The sequence below is a fragment of the Chiloscyllium plagiosum genome, chromosome 21, assembly GCF_004010195.1.
Source record: "Chiloscyllium plagiosum isolate BGI_BamShark_2017 chromosome 21, ASM401019v2, whole genome shotgun sequence".
NCBI classification, from domain to species: domain Eukaryota; kingdom Metazoa; phylum Chordata; class Chondrichthyes; order Orectolobiformes; family Hemiscylliidae; genus Chiloscyllium; species Chiloscyllium plagiosum.
In genome coordinates, this window is record NC_057730.1 from 18766384 (window position 1) to 18783813 (window position 17430).

General features: G+C 40.6%; 1 protein-coding gene across 1 annotated transcript in view; it reads left to right on the forward strand.

The window, feature by feature from the left end:
- baiap2l1a (BAR/IMD domain containing adaptor protein 2 like 1a) overlaps window positions 1-17430 on the forward strand; it is a 150041-nt gene that overhangs the window by 64410 nt on the left and 68201 nt on the right. Inside the window, exons 4-6 of the mRNA XM_043711357.1 lie at window positions 2758-2819; window positions 3383-3454; window positions 6102-6239. Of these exons, the coding sequence (XP_043567292.1) occupies window positions 2758-2819; window positions 3383-3454; window positions 6102-6239 (272 nt within the window). The remainder of the gene's footprint in view (window positions 1-2757; window positions 2820-3382; window positions 3455-6101; window positions 6240-17430) is intronic.

Consider the following 17430-nt stretch of genomic DNA (forward strand, 5'->3'; position numbering starts at 1 on the left):
CTTCCTGATTTCCTGAATGGAAATCATCTCTAACTATAGCATAAATGCTATCCTTGATTTAACAGCGTTATCCTGAACCTATACCGAACTTCCTACGCTTCCTGAATATCCTATTTCCGTAAATATTCAGAACTCAATTCTTGTCACCCTTTAGACACATCTCTGCTTTGGCTATCTGATTATATTTACCGATTTCAATATGTGCCATCAAGTTGTTTACTTTAGGAATGCTACATGCTTTCAAATACAGAGCTTTTGTATTGTCTTTGTTATTTTTTACTAGATTTTAGTCATAATTTTTGGTCCATTTGTTGGTTTCTCTTTTTCTTTGTCCCTTCCTGCCATTGTGTACCAGCTTTTCCCATATTACTATATTCCTGTCTTGGATTGTCTTTGATATACTATGTCTTTCACATCTGATGCTTCAACTCCACTAGCTAGTTTGAAATCTTTTCTACTTGCCCAGTTATGCAGTTCACAAGAATATGCTCCCATCACATTTTGTGTGTTGAGTATCCCAAAGATATAGCCCACCCTTTACTGGAAATAAAGGCACCTACTCCAACATTTTTTATTTTAAAATGCATCTGGACAGGCAGATGAAGGCTCCATGTCTGTCCACCAACAGGAGATCACCTGGAGTAGGAATACTAGCTTCTGCTACCTGAGGGTTTTATCGTCATCTGTTAAACAAAAAGTCTTAGCCACTTTCATCACACCTTTTTTGAGCAGAAATTGTTTCAACTGCCTGGTGTGGTCTTTATGCTGGAAATATTTCTCCCCATAACTAATCCTTGAAGGTGTTGATGGATATTACCTATCACATGGAAGACATCCTCCTCCTGTGGCTCTATGGTGTTGGAACACTGTTGTCGTTTAAGGGTCATACTCCGGTGTCTGCAGGGTACTGACCAAACTGTCCACCATAAACGTGTCTTTACTAGACTTTCATCCACTTCCTGGATAACACAGTGGATGGATCGGAATTATTTTGGATCCTCATAAGGCAGCAGCCATTTAGAATATCCAACCTCCACAGATTTAATTCCAGTGATTCTTGGGCATAATTCAGACAGCAGTGCTGTGCAATGATCTCACAGAAAACTCTTGCAGTCATAGCGCTTCTAAGTAATTCTGATTATGGTCTCAGATTTGATATTCAGTTGGCCACAAGCGTTTAGATTAAATTAGATTACATTACAGTGTGGAAACAGGCCCTTCGGCCCAACAAGTCCACACCGACCCGCCGAAGCGAAACCCACCCATACCCCTACATTTACCCCTTACCTAACACTACGGGCAATTTAGCATGGCCAATTCACCTGACCCTGCACATCTTTTGGACTGTGGGAGGAAACCGGAGCACCCGGAGGAAACCCACGCAGACATGGGGAGAACGTGCAAACTCCACACAGCCAGTCGCCTGAGGCGGGAATTGAACCCGGGTCTCAGGCGCTGTGAAGCAGCAGTGCTAACCACTGTGCCACCGTGCTGCCCACAACCCTCGTGAATATAAGTCAGCTTGAGAAGATCCAATCAGAATATAATTTTCACTGATTCCCTTTAAAAATGCCTCTGAACATGTCCAGAGCACTGTTTATATCATGTCCCACAGCCATGTAAAACAAACTAAATACTGCGATATTTCTCATGATCAGAAATCTGTCCTAGGGTTTATTTTCTGCTCAATTCCAGCTTTCACACCAGATCAGGAATGTGGAGGAAACAGACACTGAGCTCGATTTTGGGAATATTGCCCCAGTGGTTTCCCTTTTTATACTGCCTTTCCAGATTTTTGTCAATATTTTGAGGATTGCATATGCCTCAGCTTGATGCAATGACCCTGGGAAGCAGATGTATCTCATTTGCATTTGGGGGGGCATTCTCTATTGCTGACAGCAGAGCCACATAGTATTCTGTAAATGGAGAGCACAGGCCTGCAGACATTTCAAACACCATTGCAGCCATTGTCTCTAATTGTCTTAGTGCATTTTTCACAAAATTGGAACCATCATGGGAATGCCTGAGGATGTATCTTTTCGGCTTCCATGGAAATGTCTTCCTTTAATTATTGACTAACAATCCCAATGGACAGAAGTCAAACAGCTCGAGGACTCCACATCTGCAGTATTTGTTGCCAGCCTCACATCTATTTTGCCAATCATGATGTTCTCTCTGATAATGGTCCACAATTTGCCAATTACCTTTTTTAAGCACTTTGCCCAGCCATATGGATTATGTCACATCAACAGCAAACCTCAGTGTCCGTAAACCAATAGGGAGATGGTGAGAGGAGTCTGCACAATCAAGGCCCTACCCAAGACGAATGAGTATGAGGGTTTGACTGTTCGCAATTACTGTTCCTCAGCTGTCCCATGCCAGAACTCTGACTCAATCTCTTTTACTTTTCACCATTCAGTCACGATGGTTAGACAACTCCAATGGTGCCTCTTGCTATGTAATTTCCTCTACCCCCCCAGGCCTCCTGATACATTCTGTCAAGAAGAAAAGAGCAAGCTGTGAGTTGCTTGGTTAAATTGCCAGGGCACCTCTCCCTTGGAGCAGCTCTGCTGTTTCTAGCAAATTTGAAGAATGGTGACATTGATAGTGAGAGAAGCGTTAACACTTGAACTACAATAATGATTTAAAGGAATAATAATACAGAATGGACATTATGATGTTAAATGGATTGTTTAAGCTGTGAAGATATACTTTTAAATGAACAAACTATTTAAGAATCTGCAATTGTTCCCACAGGACAAGTCCTAATGGAAATTTCTGAAGTACACAAGAAAATCAACATGGATATGGAAGACAATGTAAGTACATTTTTAGTTTTGCAAACTTTAAAATAGCTTTAAATGTTTTACTTTTGTCTTGCAACTGAAACTTCAAGATTATTATATTTTCATAAGTTAAACTGACAGTATGGTTGTTCATGACATCTTTTCTCTTTGTTCCTGATCTTATTAATTATTTAGTCGATGCAAGGTATTTACCAAGCATTTAGAAAAAGTAGATTGATTGATTTTAAGCTACTAATAGACCTTTTGATGTCCTGTTCTGAAGAGATGTCAAAAGATCCTAGAAACTCCGAGTAGAAGGGAATTAATTTGATTTAGTCACCATGGAAGTTTAATATTCGTTTTGAGAATCTCCAATAATGCTATTGGGAAATTTTCACTTTAGTTTTTGCCGAGAACCATTTTAGAAATTTTATATATCCCCTCCTCCTGCCCAATCATTAGCTCAAAAATCAATGACTGGACTTGAGGGACTGTTTTATTGAGAGAAACTATTTTGTCCCTATTAAATTACTCAACCCAATATCGATGAGAAAACCAATCTCATCTCATTAAATTTCTTTTTCTCAATCTTCAAGTTTAGGAAATTTCACAAAGATATCATCAGTGAATTGGAGAAAAAAACTGATCAAGATGTGAAATACATGAATGTAAGTATCCAATGTTTTGATTCTATGACTGACTAAGTCAGAATTACAATTGATGATTGTACTTCTGTAACAAGATACAAATGTAACCTCCATAGTTCAGGGAAAAAAATTCAACTTCCACAAGTACTGAATCTCCATTCCATCCTGTAGAGAGGTTATAATTTTAAAGACCTGATACATAAACATTTCCTGTTCTTACAAATGGCTACATTACGTTGTCCTGCATTGTGTTCCAACTTGCATGCAAATTGACTTGTGAACAAACTCCAGAACAGAACACTTTCACAATCCAGGGACTGTTTGTGTATCTAAAACAGATACAGCTGTGTAAGATAGCTTTGCAAAAGCACTTTTTACTTCTGTTAAAATAAATGCAGCGAACATTTGTGGATTTTGATCAATCAGTATTATAGGGCAAGTATGAAACTTTTATGCCTAAACTTCTCAGTTTCAGAAGCCAGTTTCTTATTTTTCTTAAGGCATTTGAACTGTAAGGAGAACTGAAATGCCAAATAAAAGCACTTTATATGTAATAGATACGTAAACCCTTGCCAGCACTCTTGTCTTAGATTAAGACCATAAGGCCACAAGATCATAAGACATAGGAGCAAAAATTAGGCCAAACAGTCCATCAAGTCTGCTCTGCCATTCCATCATGGCTGATAAGTTTCTCAACCCCTTTCTCCCATAACACTTGATCCTTTGATACTCAAGGACCTATCTATCTTGGTCTTAAATATACTCAATGGCTGCATCCACAGCCTTCTGTAGCAATGAACTCCATAGATTCACCACTCTCCGGCTGAACACGTTTCTCCTTATCTCTGTGCTAAAAGTTCTTCCCTTTACTCTAATGTTATGCCCTTTGGTACCAATCTCTTCTACCAATGGAAACATCTTCTCAACATCTACACTATCCAGGCCGTTCAGTATTCTGTATGTTTCAATTAGATCCCCCCTCATCCTTCTAAACGCCATTAATTATCAACCCAGAGTCCTCAAATGTCCCTCTAAAGTTAAGCTTTTCATTGTCTTGAACCTCCCATGAACACACTTCAGGGCCAGTACATCCTTCCTAAGATTAAGGAAAACTATGCGCAGTATATATGGCAATACTTCAAATGTGGTCTGTCTAGAGCCTTAAAGCTTCAGAAGTACATTCCTGCTTTTATATTCAAGTCCTCTCAAAATAAATGCCATCATTGCATTTGCCTTCCTAACTACTGACTCAATCTGCAAGTTTACCTTGAGAGTATCCTGGACGAGAACTCCCAAGTCTCTTTGCACTTCAGACTTCTGAATTTTCTCCCCAGTTAGAAAATATCCATGCCTCTATTCTTCCTACCAATGTGCATGATCTCACACTTTCCCACATTGTACTCCCTCTGCCACATATTTGACCACTCCCCTAACCTGTCCAAATCTTTCTGCAGCCTCCCCGCTTCCTCAATGCTACCTGTCCCACTATCTACCTTTGCATCATCTGCAAACTTACCTGGAATGCTTTTGCTTCCTTCTTCTAGGTTGTTAATGTATAAAGTGAAATGTTGGATCCCAACACTGAGCCTTGTGGAACACCATTTGTCATTGGCTGCCACCCTGAGAAGGACCCTTTTATCCCCACTCTCTGCTTTCTGTCAGACAGGCCAGCTTCTATTCCTGTAACACCCTGCCTCTGACACCATGGGCCCATATCTTACTCAGTAGCCTCCTGTGCAGCACCTTGTCAAAGACCTTCTTGCAGGCAGATAACATCCATTGTCTCTTCTTGGTCTATCTTGCTTGATACTTCCTCAAAGAATTCTAGCAGATTTGTCAGGCATGACTTCTTCTTGATGAAACATTGCTGATTTTGCCCTGTTTTACCATAAACTTCCTCCTTTAACCAAAAATGAAGGTCTATTCCAAGATCAGAGGAATGCCAATTAGTTTAGTTTTCACAGATTCTGTATTAATACTTTAAACACAGCTGTCATTTATGTATACTCTTTGGAATGGCCAAATGTCCCAAGGGACTTTTCAGAAACTTCATAAAGCAAAATTCGATGCTGAGGTGCATACAAAGATATTAGGGCAAATAGCCAAAAGAGAATGGTCACAATAGTAGTTCTTAAGAGTATCTGAAAAAAGAAAAGAAACATAAAGGGGTTTGGGGAAATTCAGGGTTCCACAACTTATTGCCTTAGCAACTGAAGGGATGGCTGCCATTTGTAAAATCCGAGCTGGAGGTGTGCAAATGTGTAAAGGTTTAGAACTGGAGTGGAAAAAAGGTAGTAAAGAGATAGGGAGGGCAAGGCCATAAAGCGACTTGAAAATTGGTTTCTAGGTTTCAAAATTGCAACATTACTTAACTAGAAGCGAATACAGTGATTTGGTGAGGACAGGAGTGATAGATGAGTGGGACTTGTGGTGCAAATTTAATTTTGAAAAATCGGAGTAATGAAGACTAAAAATGCATATTCGGCATTTCTATCAGGGAGAAACTAATGCTTATTTGAATTTCAACAGGTTTGTCAATTATTCATAGATTTGAACACCTTTAAATACTTCAACCAGGCACAATATTCAGCTATTATTCTTGTCAATTGGAGATTTTTGGAGTGTAAAAAACTGCAGATTGATTCAATTGATACAATTTTCCTTGCAGGCAACTCTTAAAAAGTACCAAACAGAACATAGAACTAAACTGGATTCTCTTGAGAAATCACAAGCAGAACTTAAAAAACTTCGAAGGAAAAGTCAAGGAACAAAAAATGCATACAAATATGAAAATAAGGAAATGGAGGTAGGTATTAGCTGCTTATTATGTGTGTAAATTAGCTTAATTCCTATCCCATTGCAGTCAATGTTCTCTTTAACATTGAGTCTGATCTGTGAACCCTTCTACATGGAATCTGTGGTGCAAAGCATACTTATTTGGAGCATGGAATGCTCTCTTTAAATAATTGAGATCTTTACTGCAGTGCCTTTCCCATATGTCTCTTTGAAAATATCATGCATTTCATATTGAGCAGGGGAAATAATGTGAACGTGACCTAAGACATACTTAAATTCAACTTTACAGAATCCGAGTTGACCACGTGTTGAAAAGAAACTGTAGGCATTAGAATATGGCTGATCTATTTAAGATAAAACATGAAGTAAAAAGAACACTGTATATATTTTAAGTAACTATTGAAGAATGTGCCAGTATTTCTAATACACAGAAAGAAAGGATGTAGATTTTGTATTGTAATGGTACAGTGAAATCTTCTTGCTGATAGTTTCTGGTTTTACAAATAACAATTACAGTTATAGTTTATTGTAATCTGTTTGGATGTAATCACTTTTTAGTGACAACGTTCCTAATTTGAAAGATAGCTGTCTGAATTGTAACATGAAGTAAAATAATTGAAATCTGGAATTTTAAAAAATTAATTAAAAATATTGTAGTCAGGCAGCATCTAAAAAGGGAGGAAGGTGTGTATCTTAACATTTCTGGTTAGTGATCTTTTGTTATAACCTGATCATTCATGATTATGTTGAATGATGGACCATACCTGAGGATTAGAATGGTTGCACATGTTCCATAAACTTGGAACGTTAACCCATCTTCTTCCTTCTAAAGGCGCTGTTTGATGTACTGAACATTTCTATCATTGTTTTTATTTCATTTGAAATAGTGTTCATCTGTACAATCTAGCCCTTAAAAATGCAATAACATGCTTCATTGCTGTTTTTTATTCCTCAGTGCATAACTGAACATAAACATAGAATATTACAGCGCAGTACAGCCCCTTCAGTTCTCGATGTTGCGCCGACCTGTGAAACCCATCTAACCCACACTATTTCATGTTCATCCATATGACTATCCAATGACCATTTAAATGCCCTTAAAGTTTGCAAGTCTACTACTGTTGCAGGCAGACCGTTCCATGCCCCTACTACTGAGTAAAGAAACTACCTCTGACATCTGTCCTATATCTATTACCCCTTAATTTAAAGCTATATCCCCTCATGCTAGCCATCACCATTCGAGGAAAAAGGCTCTCACTGTCTACTTTATCTAACCCTCTGATTATCGTATATGCCTCAACTAAGTCGCCTCTCAACCTTCTTGTCTAATGAAAACAGCCTCAGTTCCCTCAGCCTTTCCTCATAAGACCTTCCCTCCATACCAGGCAACATCCTAGTAGATCTCCTCTGAACCCTTTCCAAAGCTTCCACATCCTTCCAATAATGCGGTGACCAAAAATGTACGCAATACTCCAAGTGCAGCTGCACCAGAGTTTAATACAGCTGCAAAATGACTCATGGCTCTGAAACTGAATCCCTCTCCTAATAAAAGCTAACACACCGTATGCCGCCTTAACAACCCTATCAACCTGGGTGGCAACTTTCAAGGATCTATATACATGGACACTGAGATCTCTCTGTTCATCTACGCTACGAAGAATCTTAGCATTAGCCCAGTAAACTTTATTCTTGTTGCTCCTTCCAAAGTGAATCACCTCATACTTTTCCACATTAAACTTCATTTGCCACCTCTCAGACCAGCTGTGCAGCTTATCTATGTCCCTCTGTAACCTGCAACATCCACAACTCTACCAACCTTAGTGTCATCTGCAAATTTACTAACTCATCCGTCTACGCCCTCATTCAGGTCATTTTAAAAATGACAAACCGCAGTGACCCCAAAACAGATCCTTGCGTTACATCACTAGTAACTCAACTCCACGATGAACATGTCCCATCAACCACCACCCTCCGTTGTCTTCTTTCACCTAGCCACTTTCTAAGCCAAACTGTTAAATCACCTTCAATCCCATGTCTCCATATTATGTGGAATAGCCTACTGTGGAGAATCTAATCAAATGCCTTACTGAGATCCATACACACCAATCAAACGCTTTACCCTCATCCACATGTTTAGTCACCTCAAAGAACCCAGTAAGGTTTGTGAGGCACAACCTACCCTTCACAAAACCGTGTTGACTGTCCCTAATCAACTTACTCCTTTTCTAGATGATTATAAATTCTGTATCTTATAACCTTTTCCAACACTTTACCCACAACTGAAGGAAGGCTCTATAATTACCAGGGTTGTCTCTACTCTCCTTGAACAAGGGGACAACAGTTGCTATCCTCCAGTCTTCTTGCACTATTCATGTATAGAATGATGACACAAAGGTCAAAGCCAAAGGCTCTACAATCTCCTCCCTGGCTTCCCAGTGAATCAGAGGATAAATCCCATCCAGTCCAGGAGACTTATCTATTTGTACACTTCCTAAATTGCTAGCATTCTCACCCTGAGCCCCTGTCGCATTTTCATCCTGAGCTCCTGTGTGCACCTCAATCCCATCTAGTCCAGTAGCCTGTCTCTCAGTATTCTCCTTGACAACATCATTGGTATTCACACTGGAAAAAGATGAAAAGTATTAATTTAGCGCTGCTTTTATCTCCTATGACTCCTTGCACAAATCCCACTACTGGCTTTGATTGATTGCCCCTAATCTTACTCTAGTCATTCTTTTACTCCGATATACCTGTAGAAAGCCTTAAGATTTTCCTTGATCCTATCTGCCAACGACTTCTCATGTCCCCTCCTGGTTCTTCTTAACTCTCTCTTTACCTCTTTCCTGGCTAACTCAAGCACCCTAACTGAGCCTTCATGTCTCATCCTAACATAAGCCTCCTTTTTCCTCTTGACAAGAGCTTCAACCCTTAGTAAACCACAGCTCCCTAGCTCGACAACTTCCTCCCTGCCTGACAAGTACGTACCTACCAAGGACGTGCAGTAGGTGTTCCTTGAATAAGCTCTGCATTTCAGTTGTGCCCATCCCCTGCAGTTTCCTTCCCCATCCTATGCATCCTAAATCTTGTTAATCGCATCATAATTGCCTTTTCTCCAGTTATACCTCTTTCCCTGCAGTGTATGCCCATCCCCTTCCATCACTAAACATTAATGAATTGTGGTCACTATCACCAGTGCTCACCTACCTCCAAATCTAACACCTGGCCGGGTTCATTACCCAGTACCAAATCCAATGTGGCCTCTTCCCCCTGTTGACCTGTCTACGTACTGTGTCAGAAAACTCTCCTGCACACATTGAACAAAAACTGACCCATCTAAACTACTTGAACTATAGTATTCCCTGTCAATATTGAGGAAGTTTAATGTCCCCCATAACAACTACCTTGTCTCTCTCTCACTCCTATTGAAAATAATCTTAGTCCTTTCTTCTACATCTCTGGAACTATTCGGGGTGCTATAGAAAACTCTCCTTTCCTGCTTCTAACCTCAGCCCGTACCTCAGTAGACGAGTCCTCAAACATTCTTTCTGCCACCATAATGCCATACCTTTCCCTCTTTTACCATCTTCTCTGTTCTTGCTGAAATATCTAAATCCCGGAACCTGCAACAACCATTCATGTCCCTGCTCTTATTCATGTCTCCAAAATGGCCACAACATCGAAATCTCAGGTACCAACCCATGCTGCAAATTCACTCACCTTATTCTGGATTATCCTGGTGTTGCAGTAGACACACTTCAACTTCTTGCTTGCAAGTGCCCTGTTGAAACCTTATTTCTGACCTCACTGCTTTCAACCTCCTGTATACTGGAACTACAATTTAGGTTACCACATCCCCTGCTGAATTAGTTTAAATCCTCCTGAAGAGCATTAGCAAATTTCCCCTTGAATGTATTACTCTACCTTGATTATGTTTACTGCAGTTGAACTTGGATATTGTACTAATGTAATTTGCACATTAAAGACATGTTGAGGTTGTACAGGACATTGACAAGGCCTCTACTGAAATATTATGTTCAGTCTGGTCGCCCAGTTATAGGAAGGATTTTATTAAGCTGGAGAGGGTTCAAAAGAGATTTACCAGGATATTGCTGGATATGGAAAGTTATAAAGAAAGGCTGGATAGGCTAGAAATTCTTTCACTGGAGCATCAGAGGTTGAGAGGCAACCTTACACAAGTTTATAAAATATTGAGGTAGTTGTATTTTTCTTAGGATAGGGAATTTCAAGACCAGGGAGCACATTTTTAAGGTGAGAGGAGAGAGATTTAAAGAAGACATTGGCAAATTTTTTACTTGGGGTGGTTCATGTGTTGAATGAACTACCTGAGGAAGTAATGGATGTGGGTACTATTACAATGTGTAAAAGGCATTAGGATAAGTACATAAATAGGAAATGTTTGGAGTGATAGGGGCCAGAAGAAGGCAGGTGGAACTAGTTTAGTTTGGAATAATGTTTGGCATGGATTAGTTGGACCGAAGGGTCTGTTTCTGTGCTTTATGGCTTTCTGACTTGTGCTTGAGGATATCTATTAAGGTTTCTTTAATAGATTTAGTCTGTCTTCATAGTTAATTGGACTTCCTTCCTGGACTTGATGTAAGATCAATTTCATCAGAATGATGTATCTCCAAGTCTACTAGCTGATTGTAACTTTAACTATAAATTTGAACCCAGTTTATTTAGCCTATTGAAGAGATTTCCTGAATTCATTAGCTCGTGCTTTTTGCAGATGTGCAGGTACTGTTTTACCTGCCAGTTTCAGTTAAATTCCTTTTTTTGTTTGTGCATTTGTTTTTTTTTTGTTCATTTAATATAAAGGATGCTAGTGGTGGTATACTTTCTATTTCAAGCACCTAAAGCATTTCAGGTCAGGTACAGTTTGACTAGTTGTAAACTAAAGTTCTTTCCACGGCGCTGCATTTTCTTAAAATGTGATTATTGTGGGCAATAAAGTAAAATGCAAGAAACCAAAATACTCAGCAGAGATCAGAATCTAGCTTAAAGACAGGAAATAAATATCCCCTCCCAACATAATAATTAGACTCAAGTAAAATAAAGAAACCAAATTACTAAATATAGTTACCCATTTGTGTAAGGTTTTTTTTCAGTTTTTTGGTTAAGTGTAACAGTCTTGCCAGAGACTGAAATAAGATTTCTAATCCTGAAAACAGGTTAACCATGCCAACAAAACTCAAATTTTAGGGGATCCCTTTTACCCTATTTCATACTCCTCACTCATCAATAAGCGTACATAAGGTCCAGGCAGCTAAGAACAGAATGGGCCCTGGAGGAATATTGGAAGATTAAATGAAGAATCAAGCGGACTAAAAGGGGTCATGAAATAGCTTTAACGAGCAGAATTAAGGAGAATTCCAAAGAAGCAAGCGGGTAAATAGAGAAAGGATTGGTCCACTAAAGGATAATGAAGGAAGCCTGTGTGTTGAACCTGAGAGAATGGGTGAGATTCTGAATGATTACTTTGCATCAATGTTCATTGAGGAGAGGAACATGATAAATGTTAAATTAGCGATAGAAGTTTGATTAGTCTGGATCACGTTGACATAAGTAGGGAAAATGTGTTGGGTAGGCTAGATATTAAGATGGACAAATCCCCAGGACCGGATGGGATCTATTGCAGGTTGCTGAGGGAGGCAAGAGAGGAAATAGCTGGGGCCCTGACACATATCTTTGTGGCATCCTTAAATACAGGTGAGGTGCCAGAGGACTGGAAGGTTGCTCATGTTGTCCCCCTGTACAAGAAGGGTAGCAGGGATATTCCTGGTAACTACAGACCAGTGAGCCTGACTTCAGTGGTAGGGAAATTGCTGGAGAAGGTACTGAGGGATAGGATCTATTTATATTTAGAAAAGAATGGGCTTATCAGTGATAGGCAACATGGTTTTGTGTGGGGGAGATCGTGCCTTACCAACTTAATAGAGTTCTTCGAGTAAGTGACCAAGTTGATAGATGAAGGAAGGGCTGTTGATGTCATATACATGGACTTTAGTAAGGCATTTGATAAGGTTCTAGAAGAAAGTGAGGACTGCAGATGCTGGAGATCAGAGCTGAAAATGTGTTGCTGGAAAAGCGCAGCAGGTCAGGCAGCATCCAAGGAGCAGGAGAATCGACGTTTCGGGCATGAGCCCTTCTTCAGGAATGAGGCATTTGATAAGGTTCCCCATGGTAAGCTAATAGAGAAAGTGAAGTCACATGGTGTGCAGGGTGTTCTCGCTAGATGGATAAAGAATTGTTTGAGCAACAGGAGACAGTAGTAGTTGAAGGGAGTTTCTCAAAATGGAGAAAGGTGATCAGTGGTGTTCCACAGGGAGCAATGCTGGGGCCACTGTTGTTTGTGATATACATAAATGATCTGGAAGAGGGCACTGTTGGTATGATCAGCAAGTTTAAAGATGACATGAAGATTAGTGGAGTAGCAGAAAGCATAAGGGACTGTCAAGGAATACAGGAGAATGTAGTTAGTTTGGAGAGTTGGGCGGAAAAGTGGCAGAAGGAGATCAGTCCAGACAAGTATGAGATGATGCATTTAGTCAAGTCTAATTCTAGAGCGAATTATTCAGTAAACAGAAGCGCCTTGGGAAAAGTTGAGCAGAGAAATCTGGAAGTGCAGGTCCATTGTACCCTGAAGGTTGCTGCACTGGTGGGTAGAGTAGTCAAGAAGGCACATGGTATGCTTGCCTTCATCGGACAGGGTATTGAGTATAAGAGCTGGCAGGTCATGTTAAAATTGTACAAGACGTTGGTTTGGCCGGATTTAGAATACTGTGTACAGTTCTAGTCACCACATTACTAAAAGAATGTGGACTCTTTGAAGAGGGTGCAGAGAAGGTTTACGAGGATGTTGCCTGGTATGGAAGGTGCTAGCTATGAAGAGAGGTTGAGTAGGTTAACTTAGTTTTCTTTGAAAAATGGAGATTGAGGGGTGACCTGTTGAGATTTACAAAATCATGAAGGGTGTAGACAGGGTAGACAGAGATAAGCATTTTCCCAGGGTGAAGGATTCACTAACGAGAGGTCAGGCTTTCAAGGTGAGAGGTGGAAAGTTTAAGGGGAGATACACGTGGCAAGTACTTTACACAGAGGGTGTTGGGCATCTGGAACGTGTTGCCAACAGAGGTGGTAGAGGCAGGCACGGTAGATTCATTTAAGATGCTCCTGGACAGATGTGAGAGTAGGTGGGGAGCAGAGGGATACAGATGCTTAGGAATTGGGTGACTGGTTTGGACAGTAGATTTTGATCGGCTCAGGCTTGGAGGGCCGAAGGGCCTGTTCCTGGGCTGTAAATTTTCTTTGTCCTTTGTTCTTTGTTCGTTCTTTAACTTTTTTAAAAAATCTGTACATTTCCTTAACCAGGCATTGCCTCAACCAGACTTGTATCCTTAAAGTGAGTCGCAGGAATCAGGAAAATTCCCAGCTTCTCACACTTGTCTGTGGGACTACTAACTTTATAAGTACGATTTTCATGCCAGGGGCTGAGTGTCTGAGCCTACCTGGGAAAGAGTTCAGTTATAGCCATGGTTGTGGGGGCAGAGGTGGATGTTTTAAAAGGCCAGCAGTTTAGAAGAAAAACATACCCTGCAGCCTTCACCTATTCCATTAACCATGCCCACAACCCCCTCCACACCCCAAAACCTATATGCCAACTTATGACCATTCTCCCACCCATCCCATTCTATCAGGTCCCTATGTCAGGATATGGCACTTTCACATCCATTCATAGAGTCACAGAGAAATACAGCACAGAAACAGACCCTTCGGTCCAACCCCATCCATGCTGACCAGATATCCCAACTCAATCTAGTCCCACTTGACAGCACCTGGCCCATATCCCTCCAAACCCTTCCTATTCATATACCCAATATACCCATCCAAATGCCTTTTAAATGTTGCAATTGTATCAGCCTCCACCACTTCCTCTGGCAGTCCTTTCCATATGCGTACTACTCTCTGCATGAAAAGGTTGCCCCTTAGGTCTCTTTTATACCTTTCCCCTCTCACCCTAAACCTATGCCCTCTGGTTCTGGACTCCCCCACCCCAGGGAAGAGATTTTGTCTATTTATCCTATCCATACCCCTCATGATTTTATAAACCTCTATAAGGTCACCCCTCAACCTCCGACGCATCAGGGAAAACTGCCCTAGCCCTAACCTCTCGCTATAGTTCAAATCCTCCAACCCTGGCAAAATCCTTGTGAATCTTTTCTGAACCCTTTCAAGTTTCACCACATCTTTCCGATAGGGCGGAGACCAGAATTGCACACAATATTCCAATAGTGGCCTAACCAATGTCCTGTACAACTATAACATGACCTCCAACCCTGTACTCAATACTTTGACCAATAAAGGAAAGCATACCAAACGCCGCCTTTGCTATCTACCTCGCCTATCTACCTGCAACTCCACTTTAAGGAGCTATGAACCTGCAATCCAAGGTACCTTTGTTCAGCAACACTCCTGAGATAAATGCACCATCTCGCATTTATCTAAATTAAACTCAATCTGCCACTTCTCAGCCCATTGGCCCATCTGATCAAGATTCCTTTGTAGTCTGAGGTAACCTTCTTTGCTGTTCACTATACCTCCAATTTTGGTGTCATCTGCAAATTTATTAACTACACCTCTTTTATGCTCACATCCAAATCATATTTATAAATGATGAAAAATAGTGGACCCAGCACCGATCTGTGTGGCACTCCACTGCTCACAGGCCTCCAGTCTGAAAAACAACCCTCCACCACCACCCTCTGTCATCTACCTTTGAGCCAGTTGTGTATCCAAATGGGTAGTTCTCCCTGTATTCCATGAGCTCTAACCTTGCTAACCAGTCTCCCATGGGGAACCATTCACTAACTATACAGTTTATAGAAGCAACAAACTCTGTAGTAGTAGTTGAATTTATATTAAAGAAAAACTCTCTATAACTGTTTCACTGTGTAAGGGAGGATAAAAACCCCACTATTCAAACCCTTTAAAGTTACCCAAGGCACTTGAAACCATCTAAGTCTGTATGGATAAACATTGTGAAATTGATAGCACAGATCAGATATCTATAGTTGTCAATTAAGCTGATAGTCGTGTTTCAAAAGAGAAATAGTTGTCTGGGTTTAGTCAAGGCAATCGAATGAAACTTCAAAGGTTCTGTTGAAATACCCATAACAAAACTGATTTGACATCTCACTGTCTGATTATCAAATTTATAGTGTTAACACAGGTTTAAGTGATTTTGGGTGTTGACACTCTAGAGGGTGCAGTTGGTTTGAGCATTAAGTGCAGTGAATGAAAGTTATTTTTAAAAAAAACTAAGCTGGAAGCTTTCCTATTTGATATTAGCGTTTGTTCAAGTGAGTTTTATGGCACCGAGTCCTCCATGACCTGAAGTGACTTTCCTTATGTGAACTTCAACTCTTTACCTCAATATTATGAGACCTTCGTAGCTTTTACTAAGGGAATTGCACAGCTGCAGAAGGGATGTGTTTGTCAATGCTGGGTTCATTTGAATTTCACGTATCGCATGTGACCAGCTGTACATCACTTTAGATGGTGAAAGCCAGGAACTGGCTCTCAAATGTGGACATTATTGCCAAACACTTGGCCCAAAGGAAAGAAAGTCCTCTTCACCGACAAGAGAGGGACCACTCGTGGGGACGGGAAGATGTCATTGTTTGGTAACCAACACAGTAACTCATGGACTAGATTAGATTAGATTACTTAGTGTGGAAACCGGCCCTTCGGCCCAACAAGTCCACACTGACCCTCCGGGGAGCAATCCACCCAGACCCATTCCCCTACTTTTAGCCCTTCACCTAACTCTAAGGGCAATTTAGCAAGGCCAATTCACCTAACCTGCACATTTTTGGTCTGTGGGAGGAAACCGGAGCACCCGGAGGAAACCTCCACAGACACGGGGAGAATGTGCAAACTCCACACAGACAGTTGCCTGAGGTGGGAATTGAACCCGGGTCTCTGGCACTGTGAGGCAACAGTGCTAACCATTGTGCCACCATGCCACTCCTGCCTTACCTAATCCTAATTCATTCTTAATCTGAAAAGCTTGTATGCATCATTGAGAAATAATTTCATCTTGTTATGGATCAGACCAAACCCCCTCAATATATTATTAAGATAGCCTAGACTCTGGAGTATTCTTGTTTTAAAGGCAAGTGCCAGGCATTGCATTCTGGAGGCAATTTGATCGGTCAAAATACCAGTCTTGAAGCAAAACATACTATTTATATTCTCTAGTTCAAATACAGTGAATAAAGAAGATATTTGAATAACTTTGAATTACTAAACAGTAATTTTTCCAATATAATAACATCCCATAAACACTCCCTTGGCAAATGTAAATTCAGTAAAATAGATTATCTCACATACAATTCTCCAGTACAAGAGAGAAAACATCAAGAGAAAACTGTGTGAGAGAGAGAGACAGTGAGTAGCAGGGAGAAACATACTGCAGCTTCCAAACCCAGTTTTAAGACCCCAGCAACAACTGTTACTGAAAGTTCTGGGGAAGCTTGTCCGCAATCATTTAGGCTGCTTCTATTGTTCCAACTACTTTTTTAAAAAAAAAACATAAGGCTTCTCAAGCTGCTTACTTTATTGGATACAAATACACAGCTTGGCACCTTTGTCTTAAAACATCACTTCAAAAAAAGGACAAAATACACTTCTTACCGCCGTAGTGTCGTCATAATCTCTTGTGTAGGTATTAGCAGCATCCAGCAAAGCTCCACCAGGAAGAGACCAATGTTGGTTGAACCTCCAGCTCTGAAGGGAAAAAAAATCCAGTGACTACCCAGAGGATGCATTGGCAAGGCATTTACCTATACCTTTCAACTTGGACTTTCACCTTAGTGGGTGCTCTTTCTAGATTTAGACTTGGGTGCACAATATGGCAAACACATCACTGCCATAATTCTGCAGCTCGTTGAGGAAGAAAGGTACCAGGTTTCTGACAGTGGGGACTGCAGGAAACCAGGCATTTGTTCAGCCTAGGCAGAAGACAATCCCTCCTTTTTAGCCATTAATGATTTTGTAAAACTGCAAGATAGGTAAAGGAATGTCGGACAAGTTTGTCAGAGGTACTTGTTAATTAGATCGAAAAATTGAGGAATCTAGGAGAAAGTGAGGAGTGCAGATGCTGGAGATAAGAGCTGAAAATG